Consider the following 16,195-nt stretch of genomic DNA (forward strand, 5'->3'; position numbering starts at 1 on the left):
AACACCCAGGACTCGTCTCCTTTAGGATGGACTGGTTGGATCTCCTAGCAGTCCAAGGGACTCTCAAGAGTTCTCCAGCACCACAGTTCAAAAGCCTCAATTCTTCCGCGATAGCTTTCTTCACAGTCCAACTCTCACATCCATTTATAACCACTGGAAAATCCATAGCCTTGACTAGACGGACCTGTGTTGGCTCTGCTTTTTAATATACTGTCCAGGCTTGTCATAACTTTTCTTCCAAGAAGTAAGCGTCTTTTAATTTCATGGCTGCAATCAGCATCCACAGTGATTTTGGAGCCCCAAAAAATAAAGTCCGACACTATTTCCACTGTTTCCCCATCTATTTCCCATGAAGTGATGGGACCAGATGCCATGATCTTTGTTCTCTGAATATTGAGCTTCAAACCAACCTTTTCACTCTCCTCTTTCACTTTCATCAAGAGGCTTTTGAGTTCCTCGTCGCTTTCTGCAACAAGGGTGGTGTCATCTGCATATCTGAGGTTATTGATATTTCTCCTGGCAATCTTGATTCCAGTTTGTGCTTCATCCAGCCCAGCGTTCCTCATGATGTACTCTGCATATAAGTCAAATAAGCAGGGTGACAATATACGACCTTGACGTACTCCTTTTCCTATTTGGAACCAGTCTGTTGTTCCATGTCCATTTCTAACTGTTGCTTCCTGACCTGCATACAGGTTTCTCAAGAGGCAGGTCAGGTGGTCTGGTATTCCCATCTCTTTAAGAATTTTCCACAGTTTATTGTGATCCACACAGTCAAAGGCTTTGGCATAGTCAATGAGGCAGAAATAGATGTTTTAGACTCAGCCTAGAAATTAAAAGACGCTTACTCCTGGGAAGAAAAGTTATGACCAACCTAGACAGCATATAAAAAAGCAGAGACATTAGTTTGCCAACAAAGGTCCGTCTAGTCAAGGGTATGGTTTTTCCAGTGGTCGTGTATGGATGTGAGAGTTGGACTATGAAGAAAGCTGAGTGTCGAAGAATTGATGCTTTTGAACTGTGGTGTTGAAGAAGACTCTTGAGAGTCCCTTGGACTGTAAGGAGATCCAACCAGTCCATCCTAAAGGAAATCAGTCCTGAATATTCATTGGAAGGACTGATGTTGAAGCTGAAACTCCAGTACTTTGGCCACCTGATGCGAAGAGCTGAGTCAGTAGAAAAGACCCTGATGCTGGGCGAGATTGAAGGCAGGAGGAGAAGGGGATGACAGAGGATGAGATGGTTGGATGGCATTGCCAACTCAATGGACATGAATTTGAGTGAACTCCAGGAGTTGGTGATGAACAGGGGGACCTTGCGTGCTGCAGTCCATGGTGTCGCAAAGAGTCTGACATGACTAAGTGACTGAACTCAACTGAACTGAACTACATTTGGGATAACCCTGCTGTGCCATCGTCTGTAGTCAGTGGGTTGTCGCGAGTCTCTCGGTTTTGGAGGCCAGCATATTTTCTCATGACTTAAGTGTTAAACACTATACAGAGATTGTTCAATTGTGGGTTTTTTTAATGTAATTTTCCTTATCCTCCCTTGTATCCATTCTTAAACATTGCCTTGAATACTTTAACTATTTTTACGTTGCTTTAGCTTTCTAGGTGACCACAAAACATACACAGCAAGCAGCTAAAGAATACTGACGAGTCATGATACCGACTTTCCTTTTAAGAAATACGAATTAAGATTCAGCAAGCGATCAGGACGGCCTGGGTTCAGGTGCCCCTCTGTTGCATTTGGGTGCAGAGTGCCTTAGCCAAGTGGAGGCTGGAGGCGTATTTAATGGTGGGTGTGCTGGGGAAGTTGACATACATGAGATGGAAAGCATCCAGAACAAGTACTAAAGGGAGCTGTAATGTCCGTGTTGAAAGAGTACAAACAAGAGAGGTCTTATGGGTGAAAGCAAGAGGAGGAAGATGAGCTAGGTATCGTATAAGCAGTTTGTATGTCAGCAACCTCCGTAAGCAACAGAGCAGGCTTAGTAGAGAGGAGAGTGGAAGTCTCACTGTGTAGTTGGAAGAGAAGAGGTTCCTAGAAAATAAGCCAGGTGCAGAGGTGGGGCAAGTTCAATTTTAAAAATGATAAACTGTGCAATTTAGGCTTACACTCCAGCCTCCCTCGGGTATCAGTCTGAAGAGTGATACTAGAAACTTGATATTTAAGGGAAGTTAGCCTGGGGACAGTCTGGAAAGAAATGGGGCTGCAATCAGCTAATGAAAAACTCCCAGATCCTGATCCTCAGGCAGATTATCCCTGGGGATGATCTCCCAGGGCTGGGGGTGGGTTGAGAAAACTATCCACTGGGAGCTTGGCTTGTTGGATCTATTCCAACCTTCTGTTTCATCCCCACACCCACCCCATCTCCAAACAATGGACAAACCTGCTGGGACCTAATTAGGAACCTCTGCAGGTTTCCCCAATTCGTGGGATAAATGAGAGAGAACTCCAGTTTGTCTTAACTGTAACTTAGGTGGGCTAAGCTTGTGACCCTCTTCACTCAGCCCCAGATGAGAGTGTACATTACTGAATGCCTGCCATGTGCCAGGAAGTATGTCAGGGCTGCTGAGTTTGCAAAGATGAGTAAGTCAGGGGCTCACAAGGAGAAGGGGTTTGCAGTTAAACCCAAGCAGAAAATGCTGGGTATCAACCTAGGATTTCTCTGGAGTTACTGGATACTGTAAGAAAGAGATTTTAGGTTGCTGTCAAGCCCTTTCTGCTTGGGTTTCAAGGTCGACCATAACCTGGCTCTAGTAAACCAACCCTCCTCATCTTGCAGTCATTTTCTGAATGAAATAATCACTTCAGATTTTTCAGCCACAGCTTCTGAAAACCCTTGTTTTTCCCAGGCTTCTTCAGCCTCTTCTGGCCATGGACCCCTTAAGAATCAAATGAAAACTGTGGACTTTTCCCCAGACCAGGCTCTCAAAATTTTGCCTACATTTAAGGGATTTATGAATCTCCTGAAGCTGTGAACTTCAGGTAATAACTCATCAGCCTAATACAGCCTTAGATACGTAGCTCAGGATGTCTCAACAACACCTCTATTGACATTTTGGGTTGATTATTCTTTGTCCTAGGGGTGCTGTTCTGGGCATTTTAGGATGTTTGCCAGCATCCCTGTCCTCTATGCTTGAGATGACGGTAGCAACGCCCTCCCCCTTCCCCAGTCGTAACAACCCAGAATATCTCCAGATAGTCCCAAATATCTCCTGGGAAGTGTGGGGCAAAATTGCCTCCAGTTGACAACCATTCCCTATGGCTCAGATGGTAAAGAATCTGCATGCAATGTGGGTGACTCAGATTCGACCCCTGGGTCAGGAAGTTTCCCCAGAGTAGGGTATGGCAACCCACTCTAGTACTCTTGCCTGGAGAATTCTGTGGTCATAGGAACCTGGCGGGCTACAGTCCATGGGGTCCAAAGAGTTAGAAATTACTGGGCGACTAAGGTTTTATCAAAACAATTTCTTTGCTGTTATTTAATTCATACTCTTTTAAAGTTTTGCTCAGTTCAGTTCAGTCGCTCAGTTGTGCCCGACTCTTTGCAACCCCATGGACTGCAGCATGCCAGGCTTCCCTGTCCATCATCAACTCCCAGGGCTTGCTTAAACTCATGTCCATTTAGTCAGTGATGCCATCAAACCATCTCATCCTCTGTCATCCCTTCTCCTGCCTTCAATCTTTCCCAGCATCAGGGTCTTTTTCAATGAGTCAGTTCTTCACATCAGCTGGCCAAAGTATTGGCGTTTCAGCTTCAGCATTAGTCCTTTCAATGAATAGTCAGAACTGATTTCCTTTAGGATTTTTTAGTACAAAGTTTTACTATTTTTATGCAAATTTTTTAAATTACTGGAGTCCACATGGAATCCCTTCTCTCTCTTTTCGTGATTTTGACATTTTTTTCACATGCTTTTTCATTTGATTTTCTTGAATCCCCAATTGGATTATATGGTTTTAAGAAGAGGAACCCAGTATTATGTTTCTCTTATTCCCAGGAGGCTCAAACAGTAAAGAAACTGCCTGCAATGCAGGAGACCTGGGTTCGATCCTTGGCTTGGGAAGATCCCCTGGAGAAAGAAATGGTAACCCACTCCAGTATTCTTGCCTGAAGAATCCCATGGACAGAGGAGCCTGATGGGCTACAGTCCACGGGATCACAAAGAGTCGGACACAACTGAGCGACTAACACTGTCTTTTAAACACAATTTTGCTAAGTATGTTCTGTTAAGCTTTATATTATTAAAAGTTTCAAATATACACAAAAGTAAAGAGAATAGTATAGGGAACACTCATGTACCCATCATCCAGCTTCACTTTTTAAAATCAATGTATAGCCTGCTGCTGCTGAGTCACTTCAGTCGTGTCTGACTCTGTGTGACCCCATAGACGGAAGCCCACCAGGCTCCCCCATCCCTGGGATTCTCCAGGCAAGAACACTGGAGTGGGTTGCCATTTCCTTCTCCAAATGTATAGCCTATCTTGTAGTATTTTAATTTGTTTAAACTGTTATGACATTTTTTCAGAAAAAGAAAACTTTAACAGTTCCTTAACTTGACATTCTAGACCCTTAACTACCTTTATTAACTATTCAGTCACAATTTATTTAACTTCTAAACTGTTCCAAGGACTGTGCTGAAATACTGTAAGCATTTGCTATAGTAGATTACTTGCAATTCCCTATAGATGCTCTGCTGTTTCACATGCCTGTGAACATCATATAAGACATATTAATTCTCTTTTCCTGTATGAAAAGCCCACACTTCATTCCTACCTTGATTTTGTTCCCCTGTTGATCATCCATTTAGCTTTAAACCTCACTTTAAACAGTTTATTTTTTGATAATACATTTCCTGAAACCCTAGAGTAATTTAATTGCTCCCAATCTTTACCACAATTGTTCCTTGTACTTCTATTATTACGCTTTGCAAATTGAGGTTTAATTATCCATACATGACTCTCATTCACTCACCACCATTAGCTACTTGTGAGCAGGAAACATATTTTAATTATTTCCATATTTCTAATACCTAGCACCTAGCATTTAACTTGACAGAAGCCACTGAATGCATATTTATGGACTAAGTGAATGAATTTCCTAGCATAATGATTCCATATAAATTAGTAAATAAACATTTATTGAATTTAATAAACACAGTCCAAAGAATGTAACCAGCAGGAAAAAAAAGTATTAAAAAAATACAGAGCTAAGGTAAGTTTAGAATGAGATAGGATAGGAACTTCCCTGGTGGTCCAGTGGCCAAGACTCCATGCTCCCAATGCAGGGAGCCTGGGTTTGATCCCTGGTCAGTAAACTAGACCCCACAGCCACAGTGAAGAGCCTGTGTGGCAACTAAGACCTGGAGCAGTCAAATTAAAAAAAAAATTTTTTAAAGAATGAGATAGGATAAATGGAGAGCTTCACATAGAACCTTTCCTGCCTTTCCCCTGAAACCCTATTCCCATCTCCATCCAAATGTCTTCAGTTCAGTTCAGTTCAGTCAGTCATGTCCAGCTCTTTGCGACCCCATGGACTGCAGCAAGCCAGGCCTCCCTGTCCATCTCCAACTCCTGGAGTTCACTCAAACTCATGTCCATCGAGTCAGTGATGCCATCCAGCCATCTTATCCTCTGTTCTCCCCTTCTCCTCCTGCCTTCAATCTTACCCAGCATCTTGCATTTTGTCAAAAATCTAAGATAAATTGCCCACCTTCCTTCCTTTTCTAAACTTTAAGCAGTCCTAAAGGCTCTAGTTATCTATTTCTTGGATTTGTGTTTGGTTTCAATTCTTAGGAACAAAATCTCATCTGCAAAGCTGCTGGGCCCATTTGCTTCACAGGTTGCCACTGGAACTCTGACATGAGCAAGGAACCCCAGCCAATACTCTTCCCAAGCCGTTACAGTATTCCAGAGCCAAGGTAATGAGATCCTCTTCTGCTTACTGCCACATCTGTCATCATCTGTCTTCTGCAGGTACGGGGAACTGCAATACAAAAACATGGAGAAGGGAGAATAGGGTTAGTTCAGAGAAGTGAAACTAATTCAGCATGGCCAGCACACAGGAGTTGAGTTGCACCAAGAACCTGGAAAGCTGGATGGGCACTACATCATGAACTGTTACCCTGAATGATTTTACCAGAAAACCTTCAGAACAGTATCTTTAAAAAAACTTATTTTCTTAATCAAAAGTTATATATATTCATAGACATTTTACAAAGGACAGAGATAATTGTTCTTTTTTAAAAAATTAATTAATTAATTTTGGTTGTGCTGGGTCTTTGTTGCTGTGCACAGGCTTTTTCTAGCTGTGGCTAGTGGAGGCAACTTTGCAGTTGCGGTGCATGGGCTTCTCATTGCAGTGACTTCTCTTTGTAGCAGAGTCTAGGCTCTAGGGCTTGTGGATTTCAGTAGTTGTGGCACAAGAGATTAGTAGTTGTGGTGCACAGGCATAGTTGCCCTGAGGCATGTGGAATTTTCCCAGACCAGAGATTGAACCAGTGTCCCCTGCATTGACAGGTAGATTCTTTACCACTGGACCACCAGGGAAGTCTGAGAAAATTATTTTTAATCCAATCACCTGGAGATAAACTATTTTAAACATTGTGATAATGTTCTTTCAAACTTTCTGACCTATAAACATGAATGCATATCAAAAAGAAACAAATAATGCTTATACTGTATATATATTTTTATTGCTTTTTAACTTGTCTTTTCATAAACATTTCCTGATCAATCAGCTGCCTTTTAAAGCATGATTTTTGATGGGCTACACAGTATTCTATCACATGGATGCATTTAGAGTTTTTTAATTACTTCCTTATTGTTGGGGATTTAGGCTGTTTTAGTTCTTTTTGCTATAGTAAATAGCATCTTGAACAGTTTTGTACACTATATATATAATTTTATACATATTTACATACTTAAATCTAAAAGTGTAATTATCACACTAAAGCTATGAGTATTTTTAAGATTTTTGATGCAGCTCATGCTATAAAAAGGTGTATGAAATTACACTGTCAATAGTTTCATCATAGAATGTCTTCTCAAATCTTTCATCCACACTCAGAGTTCTTGTTCTTTTGAAATATTTGCAGCTTAGTTTCTTGACTTGATTTTGTATGTAAGTTTGTTACTAGTAAATTTGAACTTATCTTTCATATGTTTATTGGGCATTTGTGTTTCTTTTATTTTTTTAAGATTCCCTATTCATATTGTTTGTTAACTTTTATTTTTGGCCATCAACTTGACCATATTGTTTATGGTGTTTTTAACTTTAATATAATTAAAAATGTTAAGTAGTCAAATCTATCAATCTTTTTCTTTATGGCTTCCTCCTTTGCTTTTTTACTTAGTAAGTTCCTCCACTTTCATGCTGCCAGATTCCAAGAGATTTTTGCTCAAATAAATTCTTAAAAGAGCGGGAGATCTGAGATATATTATTTGTTGGTCATGCTGGGTCTTCATTACTTCTAGCCATCTTTTCCTAGTTTTGAAGAGTGGGAGCTACTCTCTTGTTGTGGTGTGCAGGCTTCTCATTGTGGTGGCCTCTCCCCTTGTGGAGCACAGGTTTCCGTAGTCGCAGCACCATGAGCTCAGAAGTTCTGGCTCTCCAGCTCTAGAGCATGGACTCAGCAGTTGTGGTACATGGGCTTAGTCACAGCTTTAGAATCCTCCTGGACCAGGGATTGAACCCATGTCTCCTGCATTGGCAGGCAGACTTTCATCCACCGTGCCATCAGAGAAGTCCCAATTTTTTTTTAACATGCATTTCCTCTAGCTCTTTTAAGATCTTGTGACAACGTGAGAATTGTAAGCCTCCCTCCCTAATACAGTTAATCAGTTATCAGACACAGTTTATTGCATGCTCCATCCGTGGATCCAAATGCTACCCTTATCATTGCTCCTATCATCCTCTTGGTATTTCATCTACTGAGAGTTACTGGAATGAGGACAGTAATAAAAACCATAGGAATAAACAGTAGTACCGCAGCTGTGAATATTTAGACCAGACAGAGGAAGGCCAGGAAAAGACTTGTGCCTGTTAATATTATGGTGATTGCTATAGGTTTTTAGTTTAGTAGTGGATTAACCAAATATGTAATTTTCAACATGATTGTTCATTGAAATATATAACTTAAAAAGTAAAAGTGAAGTCGCTCATGAGTGGGTTGCCATTTCCTTCTCCAGGGGATCCTCCCGACCCAGGAATCGAACCCCGGTGCGCCCGCATTGTAGGAAGATGCTTTACCGTCTGAGTCACCAGGGAAGCCCTCAAAAAAGTGAAAAAGCAGGAAAAATAAAGCAGGGCTGCTGCTGCTGCTGCTGCTAAGTCACTTCAGTCGTGTCCGACTCTGTGTGACCCCATAGACGGCAGCCCACCAGGCTCCCCCGACCCTGGGATTCTCCAGGCAAGAACATTGGAGTGGGTTGCTATTTCCTTCTCCAATGTGTGAAAGTGAAAAGTGAAAGTGAAGTCGCTCACTCTTCCCCAAATAATTTTGAATCTATAAACCTAATTCCACCATCGCGAGCCATCTAATCACATGGACCACTGTTCTTTAAACAGCCCTCGGGTATAAAGTTTGAGAGAGGAAGTTCAGATGAAGGTCTTGAGTCTTCGAGGATATTTCGCTTGGAGAAAACGAAACCTCATTTTTAAACATGGCACTCATCACTATCGCAATAAGTACTACAGACACAGCATCGCCCCCGCATTTTCATACTAACCTCTCCCTGGTGGCTAAGGCAATTGCGACAGGGAGAAACGATCATCTCTCGCGTTTTGAGCACCAGATTCCTCTTTTTTTCCCTTTTGCAAAGGACCGTTAAACGTGGTACCGGGAGACGTTAGGCCGCAAAAGAAAGGGTTATTTTTTTCCTCGAACGGTGGCTTTCGTAAGTGCAAAGATACCAAAGTTGAGAGACACAGGTTACATCAGAGAACTTCCTGGGGTCGCCGATGACCCCCGGGGTGGGAGTCTGAGAAGCTCGGCCAGCGGAACCCAGGCTCGCGCCGCCGGGACACGCCCCTCGATCCCGCGCGGCTCCCGGCCCCGCCCCAGGCCCCGCCCTCGGCTCCGGCCGCCCCTGCACAGGCCCCGCCCCCGAGGCCCAGCCGCCGTGACGTGAGGTCTGGAGGAGGAGCCAGGCCGCGCAGGAGGGCTAATTGCCGGAACTGGAACGGTCTGCTGGGCCCCGGGCGCGCGGGCTCTGCGGGGCTGGCAGGTGTGCAGCGAGTGCATCTGGGGAGTGATGGCGCCAGGCGCGGGCGACCCGGGGTAACGCTGGCGAGACAGCGGGGCCCGGCCCGGGCAGCGATGGGACTCCTTCGGCTGTTGCTTATCGTGGTGCTGGCTTCGGTAACCCGGGCGGCCGGCGGAGCTGAGATCGTCGGAAACTCCAGCGAGGGTAAGGTCGGGGGCGCCTGACTTCTGCAACCCAAACTTGGTCTTGCATTTATTGCAGGGTCAAAATCCGCCCTGGGGTCAGTCCACTCCGCCGGGGAGGCAGTGCGTTCAGAATTGGCAGGAATGGATCGACGTCCTTTCCTGCAGAAGGCAAGTCCTATTGGCTAAGAAGGCCCTACTGTCAACCTCCTAATCTATACTGGGGAAATGGCAAGAGATAGGAAACCCGCTTGTTCAGACACATCATTCTTTCCTTTAGGGCGTAGCCATGTTTGCAGGTTTAATTTAACACCGTAAAATACCCAAGTGGCTGATCTGAACCTCTGGACTGCGAAGCTTGATAAAGCCAAGCTGCAGCGGTTCTTGTACTCCCCCAATCTAGATGCTTTTCAAATTCGTTATCCTCGGCGGAGTTTCAGAGGAAAAGTGAACCCAGAATGGGACTTCAGCTCATAGGTCATGTGCTTGGTGAATGAATCTTAGCACTACTTGGTGTTTTGTTAATGTAAACTGTAAAAAGCACTAATTGTACCAAGCTGATAATCATGTGCTTTTCCGTGCCGTGAGGTCAAGCGTATTTTGGTTATGTATTGAGCTTAAGAGACTAGTTGTAGTTCTGAAACATAACATTTTCTGAATGATGTGATTGTACTTCTAAATGCTTATCTGTGAAACACTCTGTGCAAACTGAATCCTAGAATTTTTGCCTGGGACTTAAGACCGAAGCTGAAAAGGGCAGTTATACTTTTGCAGAAAAAAAAAAGCCTTGTTTCTAACAGGGCACTCACATTCACTGCCTGCAGTGTGTGCCAGGTGCTTTTCATGGCAGTGTTGTTTACTTCTCACAACCGTATGAGATAATTACTATCCCTCACTGGTGGAGGATGAAGCTGAGACCCAGGATGATGCTCACTACAGGATTAAACAGCTCAGTGGGGCACAGGTAGCTATGAACCCGTGTGTCTTGTAAATTTCATGGTCCTCCCCTTCTCTGCTCTCCAATGAGAATGCTTTATTTAGTATGGTGCTTTACCCTTAATTCTTCTCTGAATTCTTATTCCTTGAAATAGAATCTCTTCTCCCTTCCTCATCAGGCCAGCTCCATTCTTCCAAGGAGAAGAGTCTGAGAGATTAAAGTGCAGATGATCAGACTCGTGAAGTAATTTGAGAAATTAATGTTTTTCAGATGCTGTTTCTCACCTTCTTTCTGTGATTACAGCACTAGCATTTCCTCAACCACGTTATTCTTCTGCCCTTGCATCAGTATTGTTGTTCTGGGTAGGAGAAGGGCAGCATGTGGAAACTTGACTGCTGAGCAGTAATGAAACCTGATATTCTCCACATCTGTTAGGTAGAGATCAGAGTGGGAATTAACAGAGACACTTGAGCACTTGCCTGATCCTCCTGGAAAATGGCTGGATTTCTATTGGAGGATTCTGATAAGTTACCAACTTGAAATTGCGCAAGTGCCATGAGTTAGAAGGATTTACCCATCGTATAGCAGGATAAGCTAACTTGACAACTTGTGTAGTGGTTTAGAAGCTAAGGGAAGCTTTAAAGGTGGCAGATTGAGTTTCTAGAATGTCTGAGGATGGTGACCAGTGGGGCACAGGAGATGAATCATACATCTAAACAGTTTTACCTTCTCTTGGAGTCCCGGTTCCCTGCTACCCTTAACACCTTTAATTCAGTATTATTTCAGGTTCATATCAGGTAACTCACATGGAACTTACCCAGTAATTGGAGTTTAGCATCGTGCCCTTTGAACCTTCTCAAGTGCCTTAAGGGAGGTAGCAGGCCACTTGTGTAGTTAGTTGCAAGTGTTCTCTTTCTCTCAAAAGTGTGTATATGTTTGCGCTTCTTTTCAACTTTTAGGGCTAATGAAAATTCATAACAAGGTATCAGTGAGAAGATGGGAGGGCAGTTGAATGCCAGCCAGCTCAAGCAGCTGAACTATTTTTAATACTCCATCTGAAGAGAATTATAAAGTGTTGACAGATCTTTCCTATAATTTGTTGTGTTAAAGCACAAACGTAAAGAAATATGTTTTAGTAAAATAGTAAAAAGGAAGAGTTGGAAAATGTTAAGGTTGCACATTTAGGCTCTAATTGAGAAAGAAGAGGAAAATATTGGAATTAGGCAGCTCCTTTTAGAATGGTATTATTGGAAAGAAGCCATTTCCAGGTGGCTCAGTGGTAAAGAATGCACCTGCGATGCGGGAGATGTGGGTTCAATCCCTGGGTTGGGAAGATCCCCTGGAAGGGAAATGGCAAGCCACCCCAGTATTTTTGTCTGGGAAATCCCATGGACAGAGGAGCCTGGTGGGCTGCAGTCCGTAGTGTTGCAAAGTCAGACACGATTGAGCCACTGAGCACACACACACACACATTTTCTTTTTCACACACACACATTGAAAGAGAAAATGACTCTGGGTAGGAATGGAGGAAGAGTATGAAAATAGAAAAGGATCCCACTGTGGGTTAGATGGCAAAAAATAGGCAGAGGTACTGCTTTTTAGAGGAGAGCTACAACCTGAGTGCCCTGTCTCCTGGTAGTCATTTGCCCTGTAATATCCTTTGATGTGCTGTCTTTCCCACCCACCCCCAAGTCATAAGACCTAAATATCTCTCATAAAATGTTTCTGATGCATCCTTTTCCAGATGACTTTGAGGTGCAGTTAAGTTCCTGTTAGCCTCTTCGGGATTGTTCTGTATGTGTGTCTTCTTTTGAGTATGTGTCTTCTTTCACCATGTATGTTTTTATGAGTAGTGATTGAATGCAGTTTCTGCCAGGTGGGATTGTTAAAGTCGTCTTGACTTTCAGTGTTTTTCCCTGTCACTCTTTGGAAGTCACTTTCTCAATGCTGTTTATAATGGATGTGCTGGGCATTTATCCATGTTAGACCTCTTCTTTTTACTAGTATATTTGTAACAGAACCATACTGACTACCTCCATATTTTCTTTCTTGGTAACTACATGAACCTCTGAAACATTGGAAAGCTAATGGAAGTTAATAATGATGTTTTGTTGTGCAGTATTGGATAGTTTACAAATATTTTTCCCATTTGATGCTTTTAACAGCTATTTGATGTATGCAGTACAGTTGCCTGCATTTTAGCACGAGGGAAGGAAATAATTACTTGCCCAAGGTCATAAAATTCAGTCATCATTTACCAAACACTTATCGTGTGCCAGTCAGTTGCCTGGGACTGTTTGAGGCCCTGGAATATCCAATATAACAAAGCCCTGCAAGTCAGGACTCAAACCATAACTGGTCTGTTTACCATGCAACCTTCTATAAAAATTGTGAAATGGCTCTTGGATTGCCTGTGTAATGCTGCCAAATAATTTTCACACAGAAGTTAGATAAAGGTAACTAAGGATGGGAAAAAATATAATTATCCTTCCCTAATTCATCAAGCATTGTTAGGAGTTCTCACACCTGGCAGAACATTAGAATCACCTTGAATGCCTTGAAAAAAGGCATGTTGATGAAGAGACAACTAGAAGTTGAAATGTAAAATAAAAAGCAAATTTATAATACCATCAAGAAACATTAAATATTTAGAGATGATTATAATGGAATATGGAACAGTCTCTACCCAGAAAACTATACAATAAATTGAGAAACTTAATAGAGGGATATCTCAAAATCACAGAAGAATTCTGTGTTATAAAGATATCATTTCTTCCTAAATTAATACTTTCAGTGCCATCCCAATCAAATTTCTACAGGTTTTTTTTGTTTTGTTTTGTGAAAACTGACAAATTGCTTTCTAACATGTATGTGGAAATGAAAAAGGGCCAAAAATAGTCAAGACAGTCTTGAAGAGAAAAAACAAATTGGGGCAGAAATTAAGACTGTGATATTGATGTTAGGACAGGCAAATAGACCAATGGTACAAAGTTAAGAGTTTGGAAACCCTCACCTGTCACTTGACCTATGTCAGAGGTGGAATTTCTGAGCAGTACGAAAACTACTTTCAACAAAGTTGCTATGTCAGCAGGATATTCCTGTGGGAAATGAACCTTGACTCTAGCCTCACACCCTATGTAAAAATCAGTTTCAGGTTGATTTTAGACTTCAATGTGAAAGGTAGAACAAAGTTCTAGAGGTTAACATGGGGAATCTATCTTTATGTTTTTGAATCATGTTGGCAGATAATTCTTTAAAATAATCAAGGAAAATCTTGAGAAACTGGACTACATTAAAATGAAAACTTCTGTGCATCTCAAGGTAACAGGAGAGTGAAAAGACAAGCTGTAAGAGTGGAGATGATATTTGTAACATATCTGACAGAATACTCATATCAGTGATGCCTACAGAGTTCCTAAAATTCAGTAAGGACAGATAATCCAGTTTTTCACATGGGCAAAAGGCTTTCATTGGAGAAGGAAATGGAAACCCACTCCAATATTCTTGCCTGGGAGATCCCATGGACAGAGGAGCCTGGTGGGCTACAGTTGATGAGGTCTCAAAGAGTTGGACACAACTGAGAGACCAAACAACAAGACCCTTTCATAGAGAGGATGTTTAAATAGCCAATAAGTAAAGCAAACTACTCTTACCAAGTGTTGGTGAGCATGTTGGATTACTGAAATGCTCTCTCACGGATTGATAGGGGTCAAAATTGGCAAAACGATGTTGGATAACTCGGAGAGTACCCACTAAAGTTGAACATAAGTAAAACCTGTAACCTGATAATTCTACTCATAGGTTCTCCCAGTAGAAATGCGTGCATGTACACCACAAGATACATACAAGAATGCCTAAATGGAGTTGTTTAAAATTACTCCAAACTAGAAATAATCTATGTTCATTAACAGAATAGATACGTACATGGTGGTACATTCATTTCATGAAGTATACAACAATGGAAGTGAGTGAATAGTGGTTACTACAGCAGCTGGGATGAATCTCACAAATAAAATGTTGATTTTTAAAAAGCTTGACATAATTCATGCCGTATGAGTCTGTTTAATTAAATTTCCAAAAGAGCCCATCTGTGATTTTAGAAGTGAGGATCACGGTTACCTCTGGGAAGGAGGGAAGAGAGTGACTGGGAGGAGAGGTTAGAATGCAGTTTCTTGACCTGGATGTGTTAACTTTGTGCCCTTCTCTATATGCATTTATTATAATAAATATTTGCTTTGTAATTGATACTTGGACCCTAACCCCAAGGATTTTGATTTATCTGATCTGGAGAGGGACCCAGGCAACAATATCTTTTAAAAAAGCATCTTTAGATAATTGTAATGTACAACTTAAAATTCCTTTCTAGTAAGGACACCTCATGAGTACCATAGAAAATATGAAAAAAGGAAATGTGTAAAGAAAATATTATTTAAAGTATACCCCAGAGATACATGCTTTTAATATCCCTACTTATTTGTCAAGTGACTGGTTTGTTAAATATTTAACCAGTTTGTTAAATGCAATGTCTCTTTCCTTTGTTCTCTGGCTTCTGCTTGGTTCTTGCCAGAGGCATTTGACTGGGGAAAGAGGATTGGTGAGGCATCATCTTCCTTTTGGAAGCTTTTGGAAATCTGGAAAGTAATAGATGAAAGTTGTAATTGTTTCTGAAATGATACATGTTTTTCTTGAAGAAGTCAGAAGCAAGGGCTGTCACTTACTGTTTTGTTCCTGGTCATTATATTTTCTCACAGAAGCTGTTTGTTTTCATTTCTCATTTTCTTAAGGACAACAAGACTTCTTAGGTATTTTAACCATTTAGGATCAAAGGTGATCTGCTACACTGTCACAACAAAAGCCTTCTCAAGTAGGTTTATTGCTGATATACATACATATATGTATATATATATATTTTTTGGTAAAATATATAGAGAGTTATTTTATTTCTTGTGCTTCCCAGGTGGCTTAGCGGTAAAATATCCATTCGCAATCCGAGAGATGCAGGAAACCTGGGTTTGATCCCTGAGTCCGGTCCCTGGGTTGGCAAGATTCCCTGGAGCGGGAAGTGGCAACCCACTCCAGTATTCTTGCCTGGAAAATCCCATGGACAGAGGATCCTGGTGGGTCCATGCTGTTACAAAAGAGTCAGACACGACTTAGTGACTATACAACAGCAACAATTTTATTTCTTATTTATTATTCATGCTGGAATGGTAACAGCATATATATTTATTAATATAGGATTGGTTGGGGACTTCGTTGGCATTCCAGTGGTTAAGACTTTGCCTTCCAATGCAGCAGTATGCGTTTGATCCTTGGTTGGGCAGCTAAGATCTCACATACCTCGTGACCATAAAAACCAAAACATAAAACAGAAGCAGTATTGTTACAAATTCAGTAAAGACTTTAAAAATGGTTCACATCAAAAAATAATAGATTGGTTGACTAATCATGGTGACACAGAATGTAATATTATATAACCTTTAAACTGGTAAAGCTAGGATCATCTGTTGATGTGGAAAGATATCTAAGATCTAGAAGATGGGCTATATACCAAGACATATTTGTGTTTTTCTTTTTCCCATTTACGTGGAGATGTTCATGCTGATATCTCCTAAATCCTCAAAGATTATACTAATCTGTTAATAGTAATTTTTTTCTGCACAGTGTACTTGCTGGAGGAATTAACTTTCTCTGCATTTCTTACATTTTTGTTGTTGTTCAGTAACTCAGTCATGTCCAACTCTTTGTGACTCCATGGACTGCAGCACACCAGGCTTCCCTGTCCATCACCAACTCTTGAAGCTTGCTCAAACTCATCCCCATTGAGTCGGTGATGCCATACAATTGTCTCATCCTCTGTCATCCC

At 41.6% G+C, this 16,195-nt stretch overlaps 1 protein-coding gene across 3 annotated transcripts in view; it reads left to right on the forward strand.

The window, feature by feature from the left end:
• The first annotated feature begins 9,143 nt into the window (after positions 1-9,143).
• The window catches only part of TM7SF3 (transmembrane 7 superfamily member 3), a 47,819-nt gene continuing 40,767 nt past the window's right edge, over positions 9,144-16,195 (forward strand). For all 3 annotated transcript variants that reach the window (XM_055395100.2, XM_088837262.1, XM_055395101.2), the window contains exon 1: positions 9,144-9,414. In XM_055395100.2, the coding sequence (XP_055251075.1) occupies positions 9,324-9,414 (91 nt within the window). In that variant the 5' untranslated portion in view covers positions 9,144-9,323. The remainder of the gene's footprint in view (positions 9,415-16,195) is intronic.

Source organism: Moschus berezovskii, chromosome 6 (assembly GCF_049115385.1).
Source record: "Moschus berezovskii isolate FMDL1 chromosome 6, NW_MosBer_1.0, whole genome shotgun sequence".
NCBI lineage: Eukaryota > Metazoa > Chordata > Mammalia > Artiodactyla > Moschidae > Moschus > Moschus berezovskii.